At 39.3% G+C, this 23,804-nt stretch overlaps 2 protein-coding genes and 1 pseudogene across 4 annotated transcripts in view; 2 read left to right on the top strand and 1 right to left on the bottom strand.

Moving 5' to 3' along the window:
* ST8SIA6 (ST8 alpha-N-acetyl-neuraminide alpha-2,8-sialyltransferase 6) overlaps window positions 1-23,804 on the top strand; it is a 140,545-nt gene that overhangs the window by 95,663 nt on the left and 21,078 nt on the right. For 2 of the 3 annotated variants that reach the window (XM_074358080.1, XM_074358079.1), the window contains exons 5-8: window positions 7,730-7,874; window positions 11,305-11,417; window positions 14,115-14,207; window positions 15,361-15,873. In XM_074358080.1, coding sequence (XP_074214181.1) covers window positions 7,730-7,874; window positions 11,305-11,417; window positions 14,115-14,207; window positions 15,361-15,829 — 820 coding nt within the window. In that variant the 3' untranslated portion in view covers window positions 15,830-15,873. The remainder of the gene's footprint in view (window positions 1-7,729; window positions 7,875-11,304; window positions 11,418-14,114; window positions 14,208-15,360; window positions 15,874-23,804) is intronic. The other variant, XM_074358081.1, reaches the window with a different exon arrangement.
* On the top strand, window positions 780-4,405 carry LOC105078428 (SLAIN motif-containing protein 2 pseudogene; annotated as a pseudogene).
* On the bottom strand, window positions 20,695-23,771 carry LOC105078471 (AT-rich interactive domain-containing protein 1B-like). The gene is given in 2 exon segments (XM_045504756.2): window positions 20,695-21,198; window positions 21,200-23,771. Coding segments are annotated over 2 exon segments (1,608 nt in total). The 5' UTR covers window positions 22,304-23,771.

Below are 23,804 nucleotides of genomic sequence, written 5' to 3'. Positions count from 1 at the left end.
AGGTACTAACACCTTCACGAAATCTTCCCTTTGCCCCCCGGTTAGCTGAAGTGCCCTTCCTCTGTGTGCCTACCACGCTTCTTCTCACGTCAATCTGTGTCATATTGAAAGTATGTTGAAGTACCCGTTACATTTTGTGTCTGTCTCTTCTAATGTCATTAAGCTCCCTGGAGAGCAGAGTCCATCTATGCTTTATTCATTTTTGTATTTAATAACTTATAAGTTGCAATCCTCATGACCTTGAACCCTAGAGAATGGATCCCAGGAAAGGCAGCTTTTTCTTAATACTTGGAAGGTGCCTGTAGCCTCTGCCTCACCCCGGCTGCCCCATATCTCATTAGGGAGTCTTATAGAGTCTGATAAACAGAAGAGATTCCTGTGAGCTCTGGGCTGGGACACTTAGGTGGTTAGTATTCAGAGTGTCCTATAGTGGTCTGGTACACAGTAAGCCTTAAGCAGTCATTAACATTTCATGGAAATCCAGGAAGCATCCCATTTAGAACTGAAGAAGAATTTTGACCTGGGACTTGAAATGACTCAGAAAAAAAAATCAAAGATAAAAACCAAGGAAACACTCAGCATCCACGGTGTGAAAGAAAAAGGAACTTCTCCAATCTGAACAACAATCTCTTTCTCAAAAGTTTATCATTAGACCAACTGTGATACAAAGATGATTTTGCACATTTTCAGATTCTGTCTTTATAGATCAAGGCTTAAAGTATTAAGCCAGATTCTCCTGGGACCAGCTGACTACTTGAGCGTTAAGCCCTTTTGGAAGTATGTGGACTCTTTCCAGTTCTGGAACTCAACACAATGTAGAGGGTCCCCATGCTTTTCCTGGGGGTGGAAGAGAGATTTCCTTTTGGAACTGGATTGCGTGGAGGAGCTTGCTGAAGGTACGACACAGCAAGAGTAAGATCATCATCGTCCTCCACGAGACCGGCGCCTGGCCCTCTCAGTGCCAGCCCGCGGCCGCGTCCACCCAGGAGGCTCTGCGGTCACCGACGGGCCGATGGAGGCCGAGGCCGGATATTGGCGCCCCCCGCCCAGTCCCGGAGCCGGCCAGCGGCGCTTCGGGACCGCAGCAGGGGGGCCCTGGCGTGGGGCTTGGCCCTGCTGCGTGCCAGCGCCGCGCCCTTCCTCCGGCTCTGCCCCTGTGGCCGTGAGTTCGGGCGGGCGGCGGGCGCGGCGGGGCCGGGCTGGAGGACGTAGACTCCAGTGTGCGCGCGGACCAGGAGGTGCGGAAGCGGCGGGAGCTGGTGAAGAAGCGGAGAAGCAGAACGAATAGCTGAGGAGCCGCTCCGGGGCCGAGCAGAGCAGCGCGCCGGCTCCCCGGGGCCCGGCAGCCCTGTTCGCGTCGGCGGGTCCACGCCCTCCTCTGGCGCGGCGGCCCCTCGGGGCTTCCCCTTAGGCCTCAGCGTCAAGCCGGGCAGCGGGGCCGGGGCGGGCCCAAGGTGGGCGAGGAGCGAGGGGCTGCGGGACGCCACCTCCTTGCTGGCAGTGGGCGAGGGCGGCTTGCTGGACGAGGTGGAGCCGCTGCGGCCCGAGGAGCTGGAGCGCCTGTCAGGCTGGGAGGAGGAGGAGGAGGAGAGCTGGCTGTATTCATCACCAAAGAAAAAACTTAACACCAATGCAGAAGTCAGTCCATTAGTTTGGTGCAGGCAAGTTTTGGATTACCCAAGTCCTGATGTTGACTGTGCTAAAAAAAAGTCTCTTATCCACAAACTTGATCAAACTATGTCAGCTCTCAAGAGGCAGAATTTATATAATAATCCTTTCAACTCCATGAGTTACACAAGTCCTTGCAGTCCAAATGCCAGTAGCTCATACAGCAGCGGTTTTAATTCTCCATCCTCAACGCCAGTGCGACCTCCTATAGTCAAACAGCGAATACTTGCTGGAAATTCAGGTAATTTGAAAAGTTCATCAGACAGAAATCCTCCACTCAGTCCTCAATCCTCTATAGACAGTGAGTTAAGTTCTTCAGAATTAGATGAAGATTCAACTGGATCCAATTATAAGCTAAATGATGTAACTGATGTGCAGATTCTAGCTCGGATGCAGGAAGAGTCTCTGGCAAGAATATGCAGCCACCACATCTCGTCACAGTTCTGGTTCATCTTGCAATTCGACGAGACAGGGTACTTTTAGTGATTGGGAACTTGATGCACAAAGTTTAAATGATGAAGATGACAATATGCATCATGCAGTATACCCTGCTGTTAACAGGTTTTCACCATCACCACGCAATTCTCTTCGACCATCACCTAAGCAGTCACCCCAAAATTCACCTCGTTCTCGATCTCCTGCTTGGGGAATAGAATATAGTAGACTGTCCCCACAGCCTATGATTAGCCGCTTACAGCAACCTCGGCTTTCACTTCAAGGCCATCCCACAGATTTGCAGACAACCAATGTTAAAAATGAAGAAAAACTAAGGCACAGTCTTCCAAACCTGTCCTGGACATCTAATACACAAGTTGACTCAGTGAAAAGCAGCAGAAGTGACTCAAATTTTCCAGTGCCAAATGGAGGAATACCTCGCATGCAACCTCAAGCTTCAGCCATACCTTCTCCAGGCAAATTCCGCTCCCCTGCAGCACCATCTCCTTTGGCTCTCCAGCAACCAGTAAAAGCATTTAGTAACCATAGCTCTGGTTCTCCTAGTAGCCAAGAAACAACATAACTTACGCAAACCACCTCCTCGCCTGGGCCTCCCATGGTTCAGAACACAGTCCCAGCAAATCCTCCCAGCAATATCAACAGCACTACTCTAACCAGATCTGCAGGGACAACCATGCTGAGAAGCTGCTTGCCCAGACCCAGTGCCCCTTCTGCGGGGAGTATACCAGTGCCTCGCAGCAAACTTGCACAGTGTGTTCACAGATCCTTGCCAGCTCCTAAAACCTATGGTAGCATGAAAGATGACAGTTGGAAAGATGGCTGTTACTGACCAGCAAAAACAAGAATGCAGAGGTCCACAGCTTCATGGATACCCCTTCACCAGGCTAAAAGACAACTTTTATATGCAGACTGTTCAGGTAACACTCTTCCGATTTATAAAATCCCAGCTCTCTCTGTCTTAATTAGCACAGACTGACAGACATGATCAAGCATCACTTTAATGACATTTAACAGCAGATGTGTTTGGTAATCATACAATCACTCCATGGAATCACTTTTAGTTTTGTTACTAGAAACTAAGTTGATTTTTAATATTTGAAAGAGGCCGATATCTGGGCAAAAAACTTAATGGATGCCAAAGAGAAATGCCCATTTATAAATGAGAGAGTACCTTTGTGCACAAGAAAATGGTGTATTCAAGCTATCCAAAACGTTACATTCAACCTAATTTACTGTATAAATAGTATCAATAAATATTTGTGTTAATGAGAACTAAAAATAAATAAAGTAAGATCATCATCAAGCCACAGGTTTCTTTTCCATTAACTCCTGGGGCATGTTGACTGGACCACGTGATAACCTTGATCCCATTGGGGACCATGTACATCCTCCATATAAAGCAAGAGCCTTGAATGTCTCAGTTATAGAGAGAGTTTGAAGCATTTATATGTAAAATCTTTGGGTTTTGTCGGGGCCAGTTTTCAAAGAGGTGTGACCAGCATTATTTGGGGAACCACTGTGTTGTCTTAGTGTCATTATGGAAAGAACCCTAAAGGAAGAAACTCAGGTGAGAACGTTAACCCCCATTACAGTGTACTCTGGTATAAACTGCAGAGATGTGATTGTCAAAAGACATATCTTGGAGTCGCTAGCTACCTGGGTGCCTTGGTCCTATCATGTAAACTCTCTCAACTCCAGTTTTCTCATCTCTAAAATGGGAATGATTGGATGGACCTAGAGATGATCATACTAAGTGAAGTAAGTCAAAGAGAGAGAGACAAATATATGATATCACTTATATGTGAAATCTAAAAAAAAAAAAAAAAATGAAACAAATGAACTTCTTTACAAAACAGAAACAAACTCACAGACATAGAAAACAAATTTATAGTTACCAAAGGGAGAAGTGGGGAGGGATAAATTAGGGGTTTAGGATTAGCGGGTACAAACTACTATATATAAAATAGATAAATGACAAGGTCCTACTGTAGAGCATAGGGAACTATATTCAAGATCTTGTAGTAACTATACTTTAGTTAAAAAATAATAAAATTGGAATAATTATATTTTCTACCTCCCTGGTTGCTGTGGGAACCAGATGTCATGAAAGTTGTGAAAATTATGTGGGAAGTGTACAGTGCTTTACAAGGGTAAGCTTTGTGCATACTGATCTGGTTGGATAGTTAACTGTGCATTGGAGAGAGTGAGCCTTTTGACTCTGTGTACCAATTCAAATGCTAATCCCTACTGGAAACACCCTCACAAACACCCCCAGAAATAATGTTTTAGCAGCTATCTGGGCATCGATGTGGCCCGGTCAAGTTGACACATAAAATTGACCATCACATCTCGTTAATACCAACAGTGTCCTTCATTTCTTAAGGTCTCTTGCTCTTTTTACCCAGGAAGGAGGAAACCACCATGTCGGTTATTGTGAACGCATCTAGTTGACTTTTGAGTCACCAAGGATCAGAACTGACTCTCTTCTTAAGGATGATGGGAAATGGAAGAGCAGACATAGAATTCTGTTTTATTTTGTTTATTCTAAGCATCTCAGCTTTATACTAAACTCTGGCTATTACAGGGGTCTTTACCACGTGGATGAGCTGAAAAGTGACAAAGAACATAGATTTGTAATTCTGCTACTGAATATTAAGGTTTAAAAAGTCCGGTTGGTCAGTGACTCCATGTAAGCTTCAGAAATGACATCTTGGATAATTATTCTGATGTTTTTCCTGGGAAGTTACTATGAGTAATTTGGTGTTTAACATTGATTTTTGATAGTGATTTCTTTAAAAGTGCAAGGGAGAGATGGCTAAATCAGTTCTGGCACATTCATGCACTGGAACTCTACTCCAGCAATAAAAAGGAACACATTACCAATAAACACAGCAAAATACATGAACTGCAAAAACATTTATGCCAAGTGAAAGAAGTCTTACACAAAAGCATATATACAATATGATTCTGTTTGTATAGATTCTAGAACAGGCAAAATTAATCTTTGATAAAAAATAATCACAAACATGGTTGCCTTGAGGTGAGGGAGGGCTGGAAGTAAACTGGGAAAGGATTTGAGGGAATTCTCTGTGGGGTTGGTAATATTTATATCTTGATAGGGAGTTGGGTTACAGAGGTACACACTTCTCAAAACTCAATGAACGCACTTAGAATTTTGTTGTATGTAAATTCTATCCCAAAATACAAAACAAAATAATTATATACGTGCTGAAGTAATTAGAGGTGAAGTGGACCTGTAATCTACTTTGAATTGCAATAACTATAATAATAAAAATGGATTGATGGGTAAATACACAATAAAGCAAATATAGGAAAAAAATTACTTGCAGAATCTAGCTAATAGTTTTTCAAGTGCCCATTGTCCAATTCTTTCAACTTTCCTGTAGGTTTGAAAATGTTATAATACAACCATTGAAAATATAATTTCAGGGGAAAAAAAACTATTTAAAAACACACAAAGGGTACTCTGTGTTCTTTTCGTAATGCAATATTCTTTCAAGTACCAAATATCCTTGGAGAAATCAAGTTACTTGTAAAAGGTGAATGAGAATATTCTGTTGCCTTTCGCAACATCCTGCATGAAAGAGACATTTAAAATTATAAACGGGGTAGGGAGGCAGAGAGGGTATGTCTCAGTGGTAGAGCACATGCTTAGCATGCACAAGGTCCTGGGATCAATCTCCAGTACTTCCATTAAAAAAATTAAATAAACCTAATTATCTCTCCCCACCAAAAAATAAAATTATTAACACATGAAGATTTGTGAGTTTGCAATAAATCACATGCATTGTTATGAAATTAAATTTATAATGAAAAATAACATGTTTCTGACTACACATTTAATTTTCAATTTTTTTGTTAATCTTCATGAACTATCTTTTAGAAATGGAGGTTGTATAATACAAAGTGAGATAATAAGGTGATAGGATTCAATTAAGGTACTATTTTAAGTATAAGGTATAGTATAAGCTAACTAATAAGTCTTTTGGAAAAATCTTGATTTTAGGGTACAAATAATATCACAGTACTGACTTTTCATACCCTGAGGATTATTGGAATTCAAGAAGACTGGAACAGAATTGGAAACAACCATGACAGATTAGAGCACTGTATTCTTTCAGCAGAACCAAATTCGGTAGGAACGTATACAAAGCATACCCTCAGGAGACCCCCCCAAAAAAAACAAAAAAACAAAAACCAATGAACGGTGTGGGCTGGGGAAGGAGCACCGATGAATCTGTCCGTGTGTCAGTCCTGACCGCAGTCAGCTCTGCTCACTGACTGTTCAGCATTCCTTGTACTGTGATGGGACCCACCTTTCATACATATTTTTAAGTGAAATGGAGAAAGAACTAAATGTTTACAGAGGGGCAAGGTGACTTAAATAAATGAAAAGCTGGTCTTAGGAAAATCTGAAGTAAGAGAATAGGAAATTCTCTCTAAATTCCTTCAAGATTGAAAAGGTTCGAGTTTTGCTTGATTTGTTACCACTTTGAATTACGTGACGTGTTTGTATGGAGAGATTCTAGGAAGAGCCGATCAGGGAAATGGATTTAAGTTAAGAGAATTCAGTTGTGTAAATGAAAGAGTCTCTTGACTTTAAGATGGATTAAGTTCTAGAATAGTTATCAAGAGATGCGGTGGAATCTCCATCCCTGGAGAATTACGTTAGCATAATATAAATTCTGAGTGGTTCTAGATTCCCCTGCCAGAGGTTGGGGGCAAACTTAGATGATCCCTGGAAGGACCTTTGTGGATCTGCATTCTAACAATAATGTAATGGTTTTGAAATACAGGTTGATACTAAGTTATGTTTTTCTGGGCTTTCTGTAAGGAAGGGCAGCTTGTATTAACATCACTTAAAAATTCACTGTATTGATGAACAGCACGGTGATTATGGTTAGCAGTACTGTATTGTATACTTGAAATTTGCTGACAGGGTAAATCTTAAGTATTCTTACCGCAAAGAAAGAAGGAAAAAGATAACCGTGTAAGGTGATGGATGTTTATTAGCTTGATAATGGTGATCACTGTATGCATATCAAAACATGAAGTTTACAGCTGAACATAAACAATTTGTATTTGTGAATTATACTTAAGTGAAGCTCAAAAAAAATCACTGTATTGAATGGTTCTTTTTTTTTTCATTGAACTTGTCTCATGATAAATGATTACATATCACTTTGGTGATGATTTGCTCTTAATTGAGTTCCTGTACTTTTTATTGAAATAATTATAAGGTATTCTGTCATTTTCTCTTTGTTGTTACAACATTAAATTAGAAAGACATTTTTATATTTAAACCATTGTATAATACGTTATTTCCTGTTAGGGAGACGGTCTCTACCTGAATATAAGTATGTTTATATTCTTTGCTGTGTTTTTTTTCTGACCACATCACCATTTCACCATCCGGGGCCAGTTAGAATGGCATGAGATAAAAATGTCATCTCTGTGAATGATTTAATCATCTTTCTGAAATTAGATATATGGCAAAATCGTCCTCTGCATTTTTCCATTGTAGTCTCTATTTTTGGCTTCTTAATCTTACTCCTTGACTAACTCTTATCCTTATCCTTTGCAGAGCCAAACTTGCTTCCTGTTGTGATGCCGTTCAAAACTTCATTGTTTCTCAAAATAACACTCCAGTTGGGACTAACATGAGTTACGAGGTGGAAAGTAAAAGCGAAATCCAAATCAGAGAGAACGTTTTTGCTATGTTGCCAGTGGTGAGTGAAGATTTGTGTGTTTTGTTCTATTTGTGTCACCTTTCCAGGTGAGCGTTCTGTCAGATTAAGTCCCAGCATAACAATGGACGAGCTGATGAGTTAAAGTGCCACCCTCCGTTGTTCTGTTGTCTAACATCTGTATGGTGGTCCATTTTCACAGGGCAGCTTTGAATGCTTGTGGTGCTGCAGGGGATGGTATTTACCTAAGCTCTTGGAGCCCTTGTGTCTTGATGGCTCATCCTTGAGTGAGACGAGTTAGTTGGGCTTCCTACACAGTAATTACTAGGGTATGGGAAGTTGACCATTTTTTTCACCTGGAATAAGATTCTTCCAGTTGTCAGCTTTGGTGACTGAATCAATACCTTCACAAAGAACTGTAGGTTTATGTGGCTAATCTTTGGGAAGTAAATACATAAGAATTTGTGGTCAGTAAACATAATCTTAACAAGACAGGGATTTTTACCTAGTGTGTTCCCTGATGTGACTCAGGCTCCTAGGACATTCCTCAGTGCATGCATACATTCATTACCTAGTTGTTAATTAAACTAGTGAGCATTGATTATATTGTAATGAGTACTGTTACAATATAAATCCAAATCTTGGGGGAAATTATTCTCATGAAGGATATCCTACTGCTTATAAACTACACTCTCAGGCATCTTTTTATGATATGATTAAGAGCAGTGAGGCCAAGACAGTCTGGTCAAAATGGGATCATTTTATATCTGCAGTTTACCAACTGTAGAATATTCAGTTCTTGCAATTAATTCTATTTTGTTGGACCCTTGACTTCTTTCAACTATTTTACTGTCATGTAAGTTGTTCCAATTTTTAAAAAAAAAATTACAGTTCAAAGGAAGTATGATTTGCTGAGAATGAATGGAAAATCAATATAAAATGTTAGAGAAAAAATATTGCAAATTTTCTGGGAGGAAACGAGGGCAAAAAGGTAACTCCTACAGCATTCTAAAACTCCCCTTGTGATGCACTGAAATTACCAGTAGTTGGAAAGATATTAACTAAAGAATATTTATGTCGTCCATCAGTGAGGGCCTTGGGGAGTTCCACAGAAAGCAACTCTTGGCAGTTTTTGCTAGTGTTTTCCTTGCTTTAGGCTGGCCAGGACAGAGGAGTGGCAGGTATTTTTGCTTCTAATTGACATTTTGAGAAGGATAACAACATAGGCTCAGTAATTCTGGCTGCAGTTAACAACAGCATCCATTTTCCAAATTGATACTAATGTTTAAAAACTGGGGGGAGGAAATTCTGAAGTCAGTGCAGTAAAGATCGCAAAGGGAGGTCAGTTTTATGTGTTGCTTCAATATCCCTCCCCATGGACACAGCATCTGACCTCTTTCCCACCTCGCTTCCTGCACCCCCCACCCTGCTCCACACTGCGGGGCTCACAGAGAGCAGATCAAAATAGATACTTCTGATTAAGTGTTGTGGAGTCACTTCCTCCAAAAACATCACAAAGTTACTTGAGAAAAAAACACAAGGTTGGCTTTCAACCAGAGTGAGAGACCAGCAAGGCAGCTGAATTGCACAGATTCACGTTTTCTTAGGCAGTTTATTTTAAGGAACATTGAAATTCTCTTTTATTTAAACTCTTCCTGAATGTGAGGTCCCGAAACATATGGATTTTGTTTTCTCCGAGTTGACCAGGAAACCAGAGAAAAACATTCATTATTCTGAGTGTTTAATTGGAGATGCTTCCCTCAATAGTCTTTTCTGTTGTACCATAAAGAGCCTATTTGCAGCCTGCCTTATCCATAAAATTCAGCATGTACGGTGATCCTGCTTAGTAAACACTGAAGACGTCTTGAGCTTGAACTTCAGTGACTTGAAATAGCCTGAGGTGTCTGGGAACCATTTATTTAAGAGCCAGGCACTCTGCTGGGCATTGCAGCTATACAGGGAAATACGGCACACGCTTAAATTAACACTTCACCCCCGAACAAGTGCAGTTGTGTGATGTATAGTTGGTTAAGACCATGGACCCTGAAACAGACTGCCGGGGTTTGAATCCCAGCTCTGCCACTTTCCATCATTCTGTCTATAAAATGCTCACCAGGTTGTTGTATGGATTCCGTGTATTGATAAGTTACCCACTTGGAAAAAAATGCCTCTCACACGAGAAGCACATGGTTTTTCATCTTTTAGGGACAAACCTCGACGTCCTAAAGCAGAGTTATCATCATATGGTTAGAGTGAGGTAGGATCTCATGGGCAGCTCAGAGCCACACTGGTCCTGGGGTGTTGCCAGTGAGGCTGGTACACTGGGCAGGTGCATGCTCTGTTGAATAGCACTGTAAATACCCACACTGTGGCAGATTGTAGTTTACTAGTGGTTTAACAACCAGATGACAGAATTCTGAATATGTACTGGGTGGCTCCCATAAGCTAGTACCACTGGGTTCCAGCACAGCATTGGGGTTGCACCAACGTGGCCACTGGGCCAGCAGACATCATTGAGAAGTGACATCCTTCTGGGCTAGGTCTGTAGGAAAAGGGAAGAGAAAATTAAAAGTAATAGACACACTCTGTGCCCTTGAGGACCTACATTTGAATTTAGAGACCAGGTAGGTGAATCAGGACCTGTTCACTGTGGACGTCTGAGCTGGGCCCCTTCCTTCTGGTTAAGGTCACATCATTATTTCTGGAAAAGTGACCCACAAAGGCAAAGTGCACTGTCAAACTGAGCAGTTATGTTTCAGACTGGGGAGGATTTGGTAAAAGTGGGAAGTCTTTTGGGGTCAGCCAGTTGGGTCCTTGGAGGAAACAAAAATGATTCCGGCCTTGGAGATGAACTTGAAATAAATCAGCACAGAGTTACTAGATCTCCCTGAAGCACCGTGTCTGGTCATTTGTGGAGATGACAGGCATAAATCCCCTGTCATCACCCAGCCTGAAGGTCCAACTATTTAAGAAAGACAACGAGCTTTCACTAAATTAACTATTAATTTTATGGCCAAGAGTAGAGAATTTAATGCCCCTTTCTAATTGCTTTATTTTCTGGGGGTTTTTTTTGTTTGTTTGTTTGTTTGTTTGTTTTGCTGAAAATGGTCCTGTCTGTCGGAAAGACACCATGTGGGATTTTGCCTTTCTCATTTTATTTACTTAATTATGTGATGTCATATGTGTCAAATTACATCTTATAAACAAATATATTTTTATTATTACATTATATTGTGGGTGATATGCTGTATACTTCTTGCAAGAGAAATGAAATGTAGGTTTGCAGGATTTTTTAGGAACTTTTAGTCATAAGTTGATCAGTGTACTGTGGTGTCGCTACTTCTGCCCCTCTTTCTTGTTCTCTCTTGTTCCTTAGCAGGTGTAATAATTAAGCTGCTTGAATTAAGCTGCTGCTTTTTATGGTCCTAAAACTAAAGACATCTCATGGCAGTTTTTCACTTTCTCCTGATAGTCTCAGCCTTTTGTGGAGTACCCCTACAATCAGTGCGCAGTGGTCGGAAATGGAGGAATTCTGAATCAGTCTCTCTGCGGAGCTGAAATAGATAAATCTGACTTCGTGTTTAGGTAAGATCTGTCAAATGGGATTCTTTGAAATCCCAGATGAGTTGGATATTTGAAAGGAATAGGGTAAAGACACTCCATGTCCATTTTGACCTTTGAGCTGTGATGCTTAAGGCTACAGCTGATCTAGTGTGTTTCTTGAAGTATTAAGTGGATCATGAGTTCCTCTGAATGTTGATATCAGAAGGGTAATAAAAATGTGCTACAGTCAATTTCCAGAAACCCTGCTTGAAATCATGGTGAAAGAGGGTCTTCACTGCAGAACTTGTCAGAGCCTCCAGTGTATTAAGGATACCTTCCTTCCTTCCTTTCTTTTCTTTCTTTCTTTCTTCCTTTCTTTTCTTTCTTTTCTTTTTCTTTCTCTCTTTCTCTCTTTCTCTCTCTCTTTCTTTCTTTCTTTCTTTCTTTCTTTCTTTCTTCTTTCCTTCTCTTTTCTTTTCTTTTCTTTTCTTTTCTTTTCTTTTCTTTTCTTTTCTTTCTTTTTCCTTTCTTTCTTCTTTCTTTCTTTCTTTCCAGAGCATTTCAAGTAAGTTTTGTTCTCAGATAATACTTGGAGCATGCTGACCTAGGCATTTTACAGCCACACAATATCATCATTTATTTAGGTTTCTGGCTTGAAATATTTTTTAAAAATTGTGCAGCTTCTAAATTCTGGTCTTGTTACATGTTTATTTCTCAGTACAAGCAAGCTTGCAAAAACAGTAACAAAAAATGGTTTCCGTGTGTGTCTGTACTAACAAAGCAAGGGATAGAGCATCTCCACTTTCAGAATATATGGACAGGTGACTCATCCCTGTGAGGGTGGATTTCAGTTGAAATGCACCTTTTTTATAAAGTAAGTCAAAATCTGTTTCTTCCTATTTGGGGAGCATTGACTGCATACATCAGAAGAGATCCTTTGATCCTGATCGATTTAATGCTGCCCTTTTTAGCACATGAAAAAGAATTATAATTTTGAATCAGTAGCTCCCCTGACTTTAATCTTATTTAGAATTTTGTGCTGAAGGGAATGCCAGAACCACAGACCTGGCAATCCAATCATTATTGAATATGTTCCTCGTGATTAATGTGACAGTGACCAGTACCTGCGTGATTTAGCCATTTTGTTAAAGTACTCAGTATGAAAAAGCCATAATGACAATAAATAATTCTTCTTGTAATAGACATTTTATAGACTGAAAAATCCCCAAAACATCTGTGGTGAGTGTTATGTCTAAACATCCATTTTACTTTATAGCAAATACAGGAAATACAAGGTTTTTGTTAGATTTAACAATCAGGGGAGAGGAAAAAAAAAAACCCTAAACAGCTACTTAATTTATATCTCCAAAATAAGCGCATATATTTCCAGATTCTACATTTGCTGATGTCAGGAATTTTTCTGAATACAGAGTTCCTTTTGAAGTTGACCTTCCAACCTGAAAGGCCAAATGAAGGCTAGCTGTGGTTGGTGTCATTATAATTTATTTACTTTTTTAAGCCCAAATTTATTTTGGCCATGCATGTATTTCATAGTTTATAAAACCATCTGGAAATTACTTTTTTTTAAATTTTCCATTTCAAAAGATCAAGAGCTGTCAGCTAAGTGTCTAGGAAACAGGAATAGGTGATGCATGGCTTTGCTGTACCGTGTGTGTACGGTACCTAGCAGTTCCCCTAGGAGCCACATCTGATACTATTGGGAAAATCACCTTTGAGTCTTCAAAAGAATGTGAGACTGTTCTAGAAAGTGGATTTGTTATAGGAAGCCCACTGATAAAGACATTTCTGTGGCCTATTATCTAAGATTTTCCCCAAGGTGCCACATTTAATCATGTTCTGATGTATTTTTTAAATCAGTGAGGGAAGTCCATGTCTCATTATCTGTATGTTTTATATCACATAGAATAGAATCTTTCTGCCTCAGTCACATTACAGAACACCTCAGGTTTAAATAGCCTTCCTCACTGATGCTCCGTTTATATGGGCAGCTTTAAGGAAATGGTCTTCTTGAAATTCTGTAAATGATACTTTGGGATCATAACCAACTCCCCGCCCCCCCCCCTTTTTTTTGTGGCAGGAATGTATTTAGCCCCAAATTACAATTCTCAATTTGTTTTCCAATTTAAAAACAAATTAGCACTCAAAAGGAGATGAGAACATCAGTAGGAAAACATCATTATAAGAACATTAGGGTTTTATTTATTAACAGCATGATTTGGTGGGAAAGTCCATATGGGAATCAGGAAGTTGTTTTTTTTGTTTGTTTTTTGGGGGGTTTTTTTTGTATAGCCTTTGCTTCTGGCAGACCCTATAACCCTTAGTCACAACGCCTTCATTTTTAAATATCTGTAAATTGGTGATCATACTATTGTGGGACTATAATTAACATAAATAATAATTTTAATAAAAGGATCATGAATTCTTCAAAAGCTACACGAGGTGTAATTGTCATTTCTTGCTTTGTTACTTATAAAGGTCTTAATCAATATTGAAAGCCTTTATCAAATTCATATATTTCATGTAGTGTTGAAATGCCAACCAAAAGTTCAGTACTTATTAAATGGTTTTAAATGAAAATCAGATGAATTCTGAGATCTCTTAAGAGCGATGATTTTTCTCCAATGAGAATGATCACATGTATATGTGTGAATGTGTGTGTATTGTACTTTTTTTTTTCAGAAGTTATATTTTGAAAATAGTTTTTCTTTCAAATTCCAGGTGTAACATCCCCCCGACCACAGGGAATGTTAGCAAAGATGTTGGCAGTAAAACCAACCTGGTAACTCTAAACCCTAGTATCATACGACTAAGGCAAGTACCTCCAAGTTATGTTTCTGTTCAGGAACGTTTTTCCATGAACTCTTGGTCTGAACATTAATCTTGGTGCTGAGAGTGACTCCCAGTACAGATGGAGTGGCTTTGGGGGAAATACGCAAGAATACGTTATTGGTAATTTGGGTGTTGGCTCATAAGACATATGACTTCCAATGTCATAGTTGCTGATCAAATGAGAACTTATTTTACCTCCTCATCTTTTTTTTAACAGCAAAGTCCCTTTTTTCAGTGTTCTTTCAGAATTTTACTGCTTTACTTTTATCTTGATAGCACTTTCTTGAAGAACACTTAGTCTGTTTAGAAGCTTTGGAGAGCAAGCCTTAGGAGAACCTGGCAAAAATCAAGTTTTCGGTTTGGGTAGTTTCTTACTGAAGGATAATTTCCATATTTCCTTTTCCCCAATGTAGCTACTAGAAAATGTCAGCTGTTTAATAAAAATCCCATTCGTAGTTTTATTCTACAGTTTTCATCAAAAGTGACTCATAATTGTTATTAGTAGTATGCACCCCTCAAATAGTTCTAGTATGTCTTAAGAGAATATAAAATATTGTTCCCATCTCCCCAATGTTTATTTTCTAAACACACATAATCATAAACAGGATATTTACTGAGGTATTATTTAAATCAGACATCACAATCTCTGGAGGAAATTTTAAGTATGTGTGTGTATGTGTGTAGACATTTTAGGTTTTCTAAAGGAAACATTTTATAATAACATTTGTATAAGTTTACAGCTCAATGAATTCTTAAAAATGTATAGATATTTAAATATTGTCCTATGTTTGAGAAAACAGTTCAGCATTATAAATTTGGGAGGTGTTTCAGCATCAAAAAGTAACCCTAGGAAAAAATGACGTGAGTTGGAAGATAAAATAATATAAAACAATGCATGCTGAGTGAAAGTATTGCCTCATAAGAAAGTAGGAAGCATAGATGTGCCGAGAGAGAGAAAGACCAGCCCCGATATGCACATGATGTTTGCTTAACATGTGTCTTCTCTAAGTCTCCAGTTTATCTCAGTGATATAAATGGTTCTGCTTTTTGGCCAGTGGTGAATTCAGCCTCATGTCACCAAACCTGCTCATTTGAGTATTATTGTTAAAATTATGATTTTTTAAAAATTTGGCAGATATGGGAACTTAAAGGAAAAGAAGGCAATGTTTCTGGAGGACATGGCCACCTATGGAGATGCATTCGTCCTTCTACCGGCATTCTCCTTCAGGGCCAACACCGGGGCCTCTTTTAAAGTGTACAGCACACTGAAGGAGTCTAAAGCAAGACAAAAAGTTTTATTTTTTCATCCCAAGTACCTGAAAAACCTAGCCCTTTTCTGGAGGACTAAAGGTGTGACCGAATATCGCCTGTCCTCCGGCTTGATGATCACAAGTGTGGCGGTTGAACTGTGTGAGAGCGTGAAGCTGTATGGCTTTTGGCCCTTCTCTAAAACTGCAGAGAACACATCTGTCAGCCACCACTACTACGACAACCATTTACCTAAACGCGGTTTCCATGAGATGCCCAAAGAGTATAGCCAAATTCTCCAGCTCCACGTGAAAGGAATCCTCAAATTGCAGTTTAGCAAATGTGAAGTAGCCTAAGCAGAAGGTCTTAAAATGGGAATAATTTTTATATAATGCAGTAGGTGAGTATCAATGTTCCAAACACCAAAAGACGTGATTATAGGGAATAATAGGAAAAGTCCTGAAATTTGGTTGGATCAAAGCTCCCTGCTATGTTTGCAACCTCAGCATCTCATTTAATTGTTCTAATCATCAGTTTTTCTTCCTGTAAGATGGGGACCATGATATCTAACTCATATTAGGGAAATGTGATAATCTTTGAACACTCTTGGCAAGTATTTGGCGTTAGGTAGGAACACAATGACTATTTCCTTGTTGATATTTGTAATAGCCATTTCCACCCTCACCAGACATAGTAAAAGGCAGGCTGTCTCGAAGACCCTTTCTGGAGAGAACAGCTGAATTGCCAATATTCACTGGAGTTCTTTCTCCAGCAGATCGTTTTATTGTCAATAATATCTTTCTCACCTTTCTTCATGTCTTAAAGGGTGCATATAAGAAAATTGTGGGTGATCTCTTAAACAAGAAACCCTTGGTTATTTAGGAATGAATTCTGTCTCTTTGTAGGCCTAATTACATTCATTTGTGTCTTGAGCTGTGCTGACATGGTGGTTAGATTAAGGCCAGTTCTTTTCCTCTTTTATCTACATTTTAAAGTCACTCTTTAAGTTCTACTCACTTTCTGCCTCACTCCCAAGCCTTTTCCTCTCCCACTGACAGGATTTGCTTTACGAGTAGGAATAGTTACAATACTCAGTTATTCTTACCTGTTGTCTTGCCTCTGGGGCCCCTCATTCAATTGATTTGTTTTTAATGATTGAGCAGTGACTTCATGAGCCTTTCACAGGCTCTATGAGAGGGACGTGAGATACTAAGTTCTGCAGGGGGACACAGATGTGTGTATTGTGAACTGTGATGTGCTGTTCTAATCGTTACCACAAAAGCTGAGTAAAGCACTACAAGGAACGGAGGCAAGAATCATCCAGCCAATTTCAATGGAATCAAACAGTAAAAGTTCTCAAACAATACCAAAACACATTTTCTGTTTTGTTCCAAGAGGAAGAGGACAGATATCCTTTGGTAGAAAAATAACAGTGCTAAGGAGGTACGTTTTACAGAAGGGGAGACACTGCACAAATGAATAGGAGAAGAAAATACATATGTGAAAATGAACATTTACATGGTGCCAAGTACTATGCTGGGTATTTTATGTATGATATCATGGTTTAATAAAGCAAACCTTTGACACTTATGTTCTTATCCTCACATAACAAATAAATATAGAAGAGGCTCAAATAGGTAACTTTTGTAAGGTTAAATTATAAGAGTGGAGCTAGTATTCATTCTCCTGTCTGACCCGAAACCCATGTGTTCACCCATGAAGGCATCTTCACACTCAAGATAATATACATACCCATTATCCCAAAATGTTTTCTTATGCTTCCTTCACTCAGCGTGATAATACTAGGATTCACTCATATTGTTTGCGTGTCAATAGTTTATTCCTCTACTTACTGATACGGATGTACCACAGTTTTGACCCGTTTACCCACTGATGTACATTTCAATTTTCTCCAGTATTTGGCTATTACAAATACAACTTATCATGGACATTCATACAAAGTATTTGTGTGGACGTATATTTTCATTTCTTTGGGGCCAGTATCTAGGGTTGGAATGGCTGGGTCACCTGGTCAATGTATGTCTCATACTGTTTAAAACTACCAAACTGTTTTCCAAAGTTGTTGTAACATTTCATGTTTTCTATCAGTAGTCTATACAAGTTGTTAAGGCACATCTTTGATAAAATTTTGTATGGGCAGTGTTTTTTAATTTTAGGCATTCTTTTGGATGTGTGCTTGTTTCTCATGATTTTAATTTTGATTTCCCTTACGATTATCTTTTCATGTGTTTATTTGCTTCCTATCTATCTTCTTTGGTAAAGTGTCCATTCAAATATTTTGACCGTTTTTGATTGGATTGCTTTATTATGGAGCTATAAGAGAATTTTATATATTCTAGATACAAATCTTTTGTCAAAAGTATGACATTTTTCTAACAATTTTTAAATTTCACTAAAATCTAATTTATTGATCTTTTCAATTTTATAGTTTGTACTTTTGTTTCAAATTTAAGAAATCTTTGCCAAATCCAAGGTCACTAAGATTTTCTCCAATGTTTTCTTCTAGGTTTATACTTTGACTCTTATATTTAGTCTTACGAAACACTTTGAGTTAATTTTGTGTGTCTATTTACAGTGTGAAGTAAGAGTCATTGGATTTCATGACTTTTGTTTTTATAGTTGCTTAAGGTAATTAATATGAGACCTATTTTTGTTTTTAACATGGGAGTTTAGTGCTATAGATTTCCCTCCAAATACTTTAGCTGCTTTCCACAAATTTTGATATGTCATGTTTTGTTCTTCATGCAGTTTAAAATACCTTCTGACTTTTTTCCCCCTTAAAAAAAACTTTATTGAGATAAATTCACATACCACACAGTTTACCCATTTAAAGTGTATAGTTCAATGGTTTTGAGTATATTCACAGAGTTGTATACACATTACTATAACCAATATTTTAAAATGTTCATCACCCCCTTCCCCCACAAAAAAAAAATAAACCCTACACCTATTAGCAGTTACTCCCAATTTCCCCTCAGTCCCCCAGTCCTAGGTAATTTTTTCTTTGTACCAAAGTTTATTTAGAAGCATGTAATTTAGTTTCAGATATTTCTGAATTAACCAGACATATTACTGTAGATTACTTTAAATTTCAGTGTGGTCAATGGACGTGCTTTGCATGATTTTAATCCACCTAAATTTATTGAGACTTTTATTTTTATGACCCAGAATATGGTCTCTCTTGGTAAGTGTTCTGTGTGCACTTGAGAAGTATGTGTATTCTGATGTTGCTGAGTGGACTGTTCTAATGTCACTTAGATCAAATTGATTAATATTATTGTTTCAGTCTTCTGTATATTTCCCGATTTTCTGTGTATTTGTCCTGTCAGTTATTGGGAGAAGAGTGTTAAATCCTTGACTATAATTATGGATTTGATTATTTCTTCTTGCAGTTTTATCAACTTTTGCTTTGTGCATTTTGAAGCTCTGTTAATAGGTGCTTGAATGTTTAGGATTGTTATGTTCTCTTGATGAATGACCTCATTATCATTCTGAAATTATCCTCTTTATCTCTAGTAATATTTTCTCTGACATCTACTTTCATATTATTATAGTCACTCCAACTTTTTAAATATAATGTTAGCATATCTCTTTTAGCATGTCATTTTACTTTGAACTTATTTCTTTATATTTAAAGGGATTTTCTTACAGATAGCAAATAGTTGGGTCTTGCTTTTTTATTTAATCTAAACATTTGCCTTTTACTTCATGTGTTTATATCATTTAGATTTACTTTCACACATTTTACTTCTACATATATGGTAAACCCAGCAATACTTCATTACATTTTTTGCTTTAAATTGTCAATTACCTTTATAAATTTTTTTCTTAAAAATTTTTATACTTAACCCAGATATTTCCATTTTCAGTACTTTTTATATTTTTAGATCTGCATTTTCACTGGGTATAATTTCTCTGAAGGATTTCCTTTAATATTTCTTGTAGTGCTAGATGGCTCAATGATAAATACTTTGTTCTGTATATTTGAAAAAATGTTCATTTCACTTTCATGAAAAACATTTCTTTTTTTGTTGAATTGATAGTATATGTTCTCTCGGTACTTTAAAGATGTTTTTCCACTCTCTTCTGATTTGCATTGTTTCCAATGAGAAGTTTATTGCCAGTTTTACCTTTGTTCTCATGTATATAATGTATCTATTTTTCCCTCTGGTTCCTTTTGATTTTTTCTTTCTGTCACTAGTTTTAGGCACTTTTATTATTATGTGTGTTCATATAATTTTCTTAAGTTTTTTGTACTTTTTTTTGTTTGTTTTTGGTTTTTGGTTTTTGAGCATTTTGAATCAGTGGACATACGGCTTTCATCAAATTTGGAAAGTTGGGGCCATTATTTTCAAAGGTTTTTCTTTCCTACCTCCTCTCCAGTTTTCAGAATCTTCAGTTAACATAAACTAATCCACTTGAATTTGCTCTGCAGGTCATTGATTCTCTATTAATCCTTCTTCTTCTTTTTGTTTTTGTGGTCTGTTTTTCATTTTGGATAGTTTCTATTTCTACATCTTCAACTTTACAAATACTTTCTTTTACAGCATCTGATCTGGTGTTAATCCCATCCAGTATGTTTTTCATTTTAAACATTGTAGAAGTTTTATTTGTGTCTTTTTATGCCTTCCATGTCTATATTTAGTAGGCTTGTTTATTTCTCTGTCTTCTTCAGCATGTGGGATATACTTATAACTCTTACAGTGTCTCTTTCTACTATTTCTATCACCTGTGTAATTCTTTGATCTGTTTCTACTGATATCTTTTTCTTCTCAATCTGAGTTGTAATTTTCTGCTTCTTCGAATGTCTGGTGATTTTTTATTGAATGCCAAATATCATAAATTTTACTTTCGTATGTGTTAAATATTTTGGTATCCTATAACTAGCTTAAGATTTGTTCTGGGAAGAAATTAAGTTACCTGTAAAGTGTTTGTTCCTTTAGAGGCTTACTTACAGCCTTTGTTAGTTGGAATCATAGCAGTGCTTATTCCAGGGCAAAGTTTTTTCTCCTACTGAGGCAATACCCTTATGAGGACCCTATTCAGTGTCCCATGAATTACAAGATTTTCCTTTCTGTGTGGTGGGAACATGAATTATTCCTGGCCTTTTTTTTTTTTAATTAATAACTCCCTTTGGTAACTGATACATTTAAGTTTTATTTTGTCCTTTAAGAATGGGCAAAGAGGAATGTAATAACATTCACCATTTCTGTGAAAAAGACCGTTCCGATACAGAGGCAGAGGGGACTTTGTTAGCATATTCTCCAGAATGCTCTCTAGTGAGTGGATATTTGCAGATGACTTTGGAGCAGAACTTCTCCTGTGTGTGTCTCTGCCATGGGCCTGTGACGTGGTGTTGCCCACAGGGCCTCTCCATGTCTAAAGCATGTCTCCTGGTTGTCTCCGCCTTTCTCCAAAGAGCAGTATTTTCAACTCTGCATCTTGGTGAAGCTGTTTCCACCAAGCCCGTAGGAACAATGCATATTCCATCCTGGATTCCTAAAAGCCTGCTTTGTGCCAAGTTTGCAGTGGCCTGCATCACTGTGGCAGCTGCCTCCTGTGCCTTACAGTTCATGGTTGGGATTGGTGGCCCCATTCCTGGCCCTCCCTGCTGAGACATGCCAGGAGAACTGGGGGTCATGCTGCTCATATTTCGAGGAAACGGTCTGTTCTGCATCGCAGTTGATGGCATTCGTCCCAGGGAGCATAGCACCACATGGCTGGCTTGGCCCTTGTCCATGCATCTGGTTCTTGGCATTGATGCCCGTGCCGGGCCCTGGGCTGCTGTAGCTTGCACTGGGCACCCCACTATACGTTGGGAGTCTGGAGTAGTTACTTTGTGGTCCATATTGGCTCATCTGTGGACCGCAAGTCCCACTTGAGTTACTCTGCTGAAAGCTACTGGTTCCAGGATGCATCTGGCCTCCAGGACAGGGATGAAGCGACATGGATGGTCCTGTCTGTTGAGGTCCATATTGAGACATCTGAGGGTTTCTTTGTGTGCCTGCCATAAAACCTCTTTCCTGTGGCATAGGTGACTGGCTCAAGGCAGGATGGGAACTGGATTCTGACTGGCTCCCAGGTGGCTGAAGAGGTATCTGACTGCCTGGAATACTTGCAGGAGAAGTTGGGCCAGACTGGGACTGGTTGCTTCCTACAGGAGAGCCGACAGGAGAAGGCGATGGGCCCCCAGGGATGCTGGAGAGATGGGGAGATGCATGCGGAGAGAGAGGTGACTGAGCCAGATTGCTCTGATCTCCTTGGCTGCTCGTGGACCTGGATGCACTGGCTGCTGAGCTCAAAGTTGCTTCTGTTCCAGTGGGGTGGTCATCAATGGAGCCAGACAGATCCTTGATTCCAAAGGCGGTATCCTCCGAGGTCAAGACTTCAGCTGGTAAACTTGATGGTCTTTCTTGTTGTATTAAGTTCAAGTCTTCGTGGTTAGGTTTTCCAGGAGCCAGAGGAGGTTGAGACCTAGTTCCATAGCCTTCCTGACACATGTCCTGCTGCGGCTGGTACCTCTGCTGGGACTGGGATGGCGGGTACTGCTCCTGCTGGGGGAGGTGCGGAGGCTGTGGCTGCTGGTTGTAGTAAGGCTGCTGGCCCTGCTGGCAGTAACCACTCACGCCTTGCTGTCTGTCCATACTGAGGTGGCATCTGCTGCTGTGGGTACTGCATTCCTCCGATGGCCCCTGGGGTCCAACCTTGAATGCCAGTGGGGTACTGCTGTGGGCCTGGGGGGCTGTAGGAGCCTCCTGGGTAAGGGCTGCTCTGCTGTGGCTGAGAATGAGGGTTGCTGCCCATCCCATACGGCTGAGGTCTCTTCATCACCATGGGATCCATTGGGCTGCCCTGGGATCTGCCCACGGTTGGGCCAGGGGTGTCGGGGCTCATCGCCGGGTGGCTCCTTTGTTGCGTGGCTGCCCGGGCCAGGCTGGCAGCAGCGTACTGGGTGCCCATGTCCTTGCCGAAGCCCATACCTGCGGCCGCCTGCTGGCTGCCCGCCCGCTGGCCGGCTGCCCCTGCCGCCGCCTTCAGCATGCAGCCAAAGACCAGAGGAGAACATCTTGCAGATACTTCTCTCCATGAAGCCTCCACTCTATACCTACCTTGGCATCCCCAGACTCCTAGATCTATATAACCTCTACTTGTGGAAACCACTGGACTCTACCTGAGATTCCCTTCCCTGTGGTTTGGCCTGGAAACCACTTAGCAATAAGTTATGGCATTTGTAGGACTGCCCTCATTTTCTTCCCTTTTCTCAGGGATCACCACACTGAATTGCCTAATGTCCAATGTCTGAAAACCATTATTTCACTCATTTTGTCTGCTGTTGCTTTTTAGCTTTTCAAATAGGCAGTTAAATCAAGTCCTTGTTACTGTCTTATCCAGAAGGAGAAATTCCCACGTGATATATTTTTATAGTGTTTGTCACCTGTCTTTTCTTGGAGTTGCTGGAGGTATCTTTGAGGATTTCCCTTTGCCTATCTGATATTTGAGCCTGGTTTTTTCAACCCAGCATTCTATAATAGACTACCAGAAGTCAGTGAGCTCCCATGGAAGTAATTTTATTATAAGAATATAATTAATATATTTTATTAAGTGCTTACTCTATGCTTGGCACCATTACACAAGAACTTGCCTTACAGTTAATCTTATTTAAAACCAAAGTTTACCTCCAATTTATATATGAGAAACAGGCTAAGAAGGCTGAGAAACTTGCCCAACGTTATACAGTATACAAATGTCAGAGCCCATTTTCAAATTTAGGTTGTATACCCAAAGCCTATGTGTTTAATCAGTATTGTATCCTCTCTTTAGTTTATTATTATTGATGGTGTTTTGTTTGGAAAAATGAGGTTATCTAACATTTTTAAATTTTAGACTTTTACCTTCATTATATTGGGTCTTTTTTAATCACATTCTTCTTCTTGATACCTTCATTACATTGGGTGTTTTTTAATCACCTGATTCTTCTTGACAAGTTCTAAGTTTTAACTTTTCTAAATTAAGAAATTATGACTCAAGCTTACACTATAAATTTTACATATTCTACCATATTCATTTTAAAGTTGAATTTATTTTGGAAGTATCCAATATGTTAAATTCCCCTGAGTTCTTTTTGAAATGAGCATTTAATGCGATAAATTAATGTCTTTTATCAGCCTGAATTCTATTTCATCTGCCTTGAGGTATGTGCACATACGTGTGTGTGAAATGCAATAAAATGCCAATGCGTTATTATTCTGTTCCTCATCTTTTGGTACCTCAAGGAGACTTAGAATCCTTACCTCAGCTATAACAATGTGT

Source organism: Camelus bactrianus, chromosome 35, assembly GCF_048773025.1.
Source record: "Camelus bactrianus isolate YW-2024 breed Bactrian camel chromosome 35, ASM4877302v1, whole genome shotgun sequence".
Taxonomy (NCBI): Eukaryota; Metazoa; Chordata; class Mammalia; order Artiodactyla; family Camelidae; genus Camelus; species Camelus bactrianus.
The sequence above is the reverse complement of the archived record's forward strand: the minus strand, read 5'-3'. Positions and strand labels throughout refer to the sequence as shown.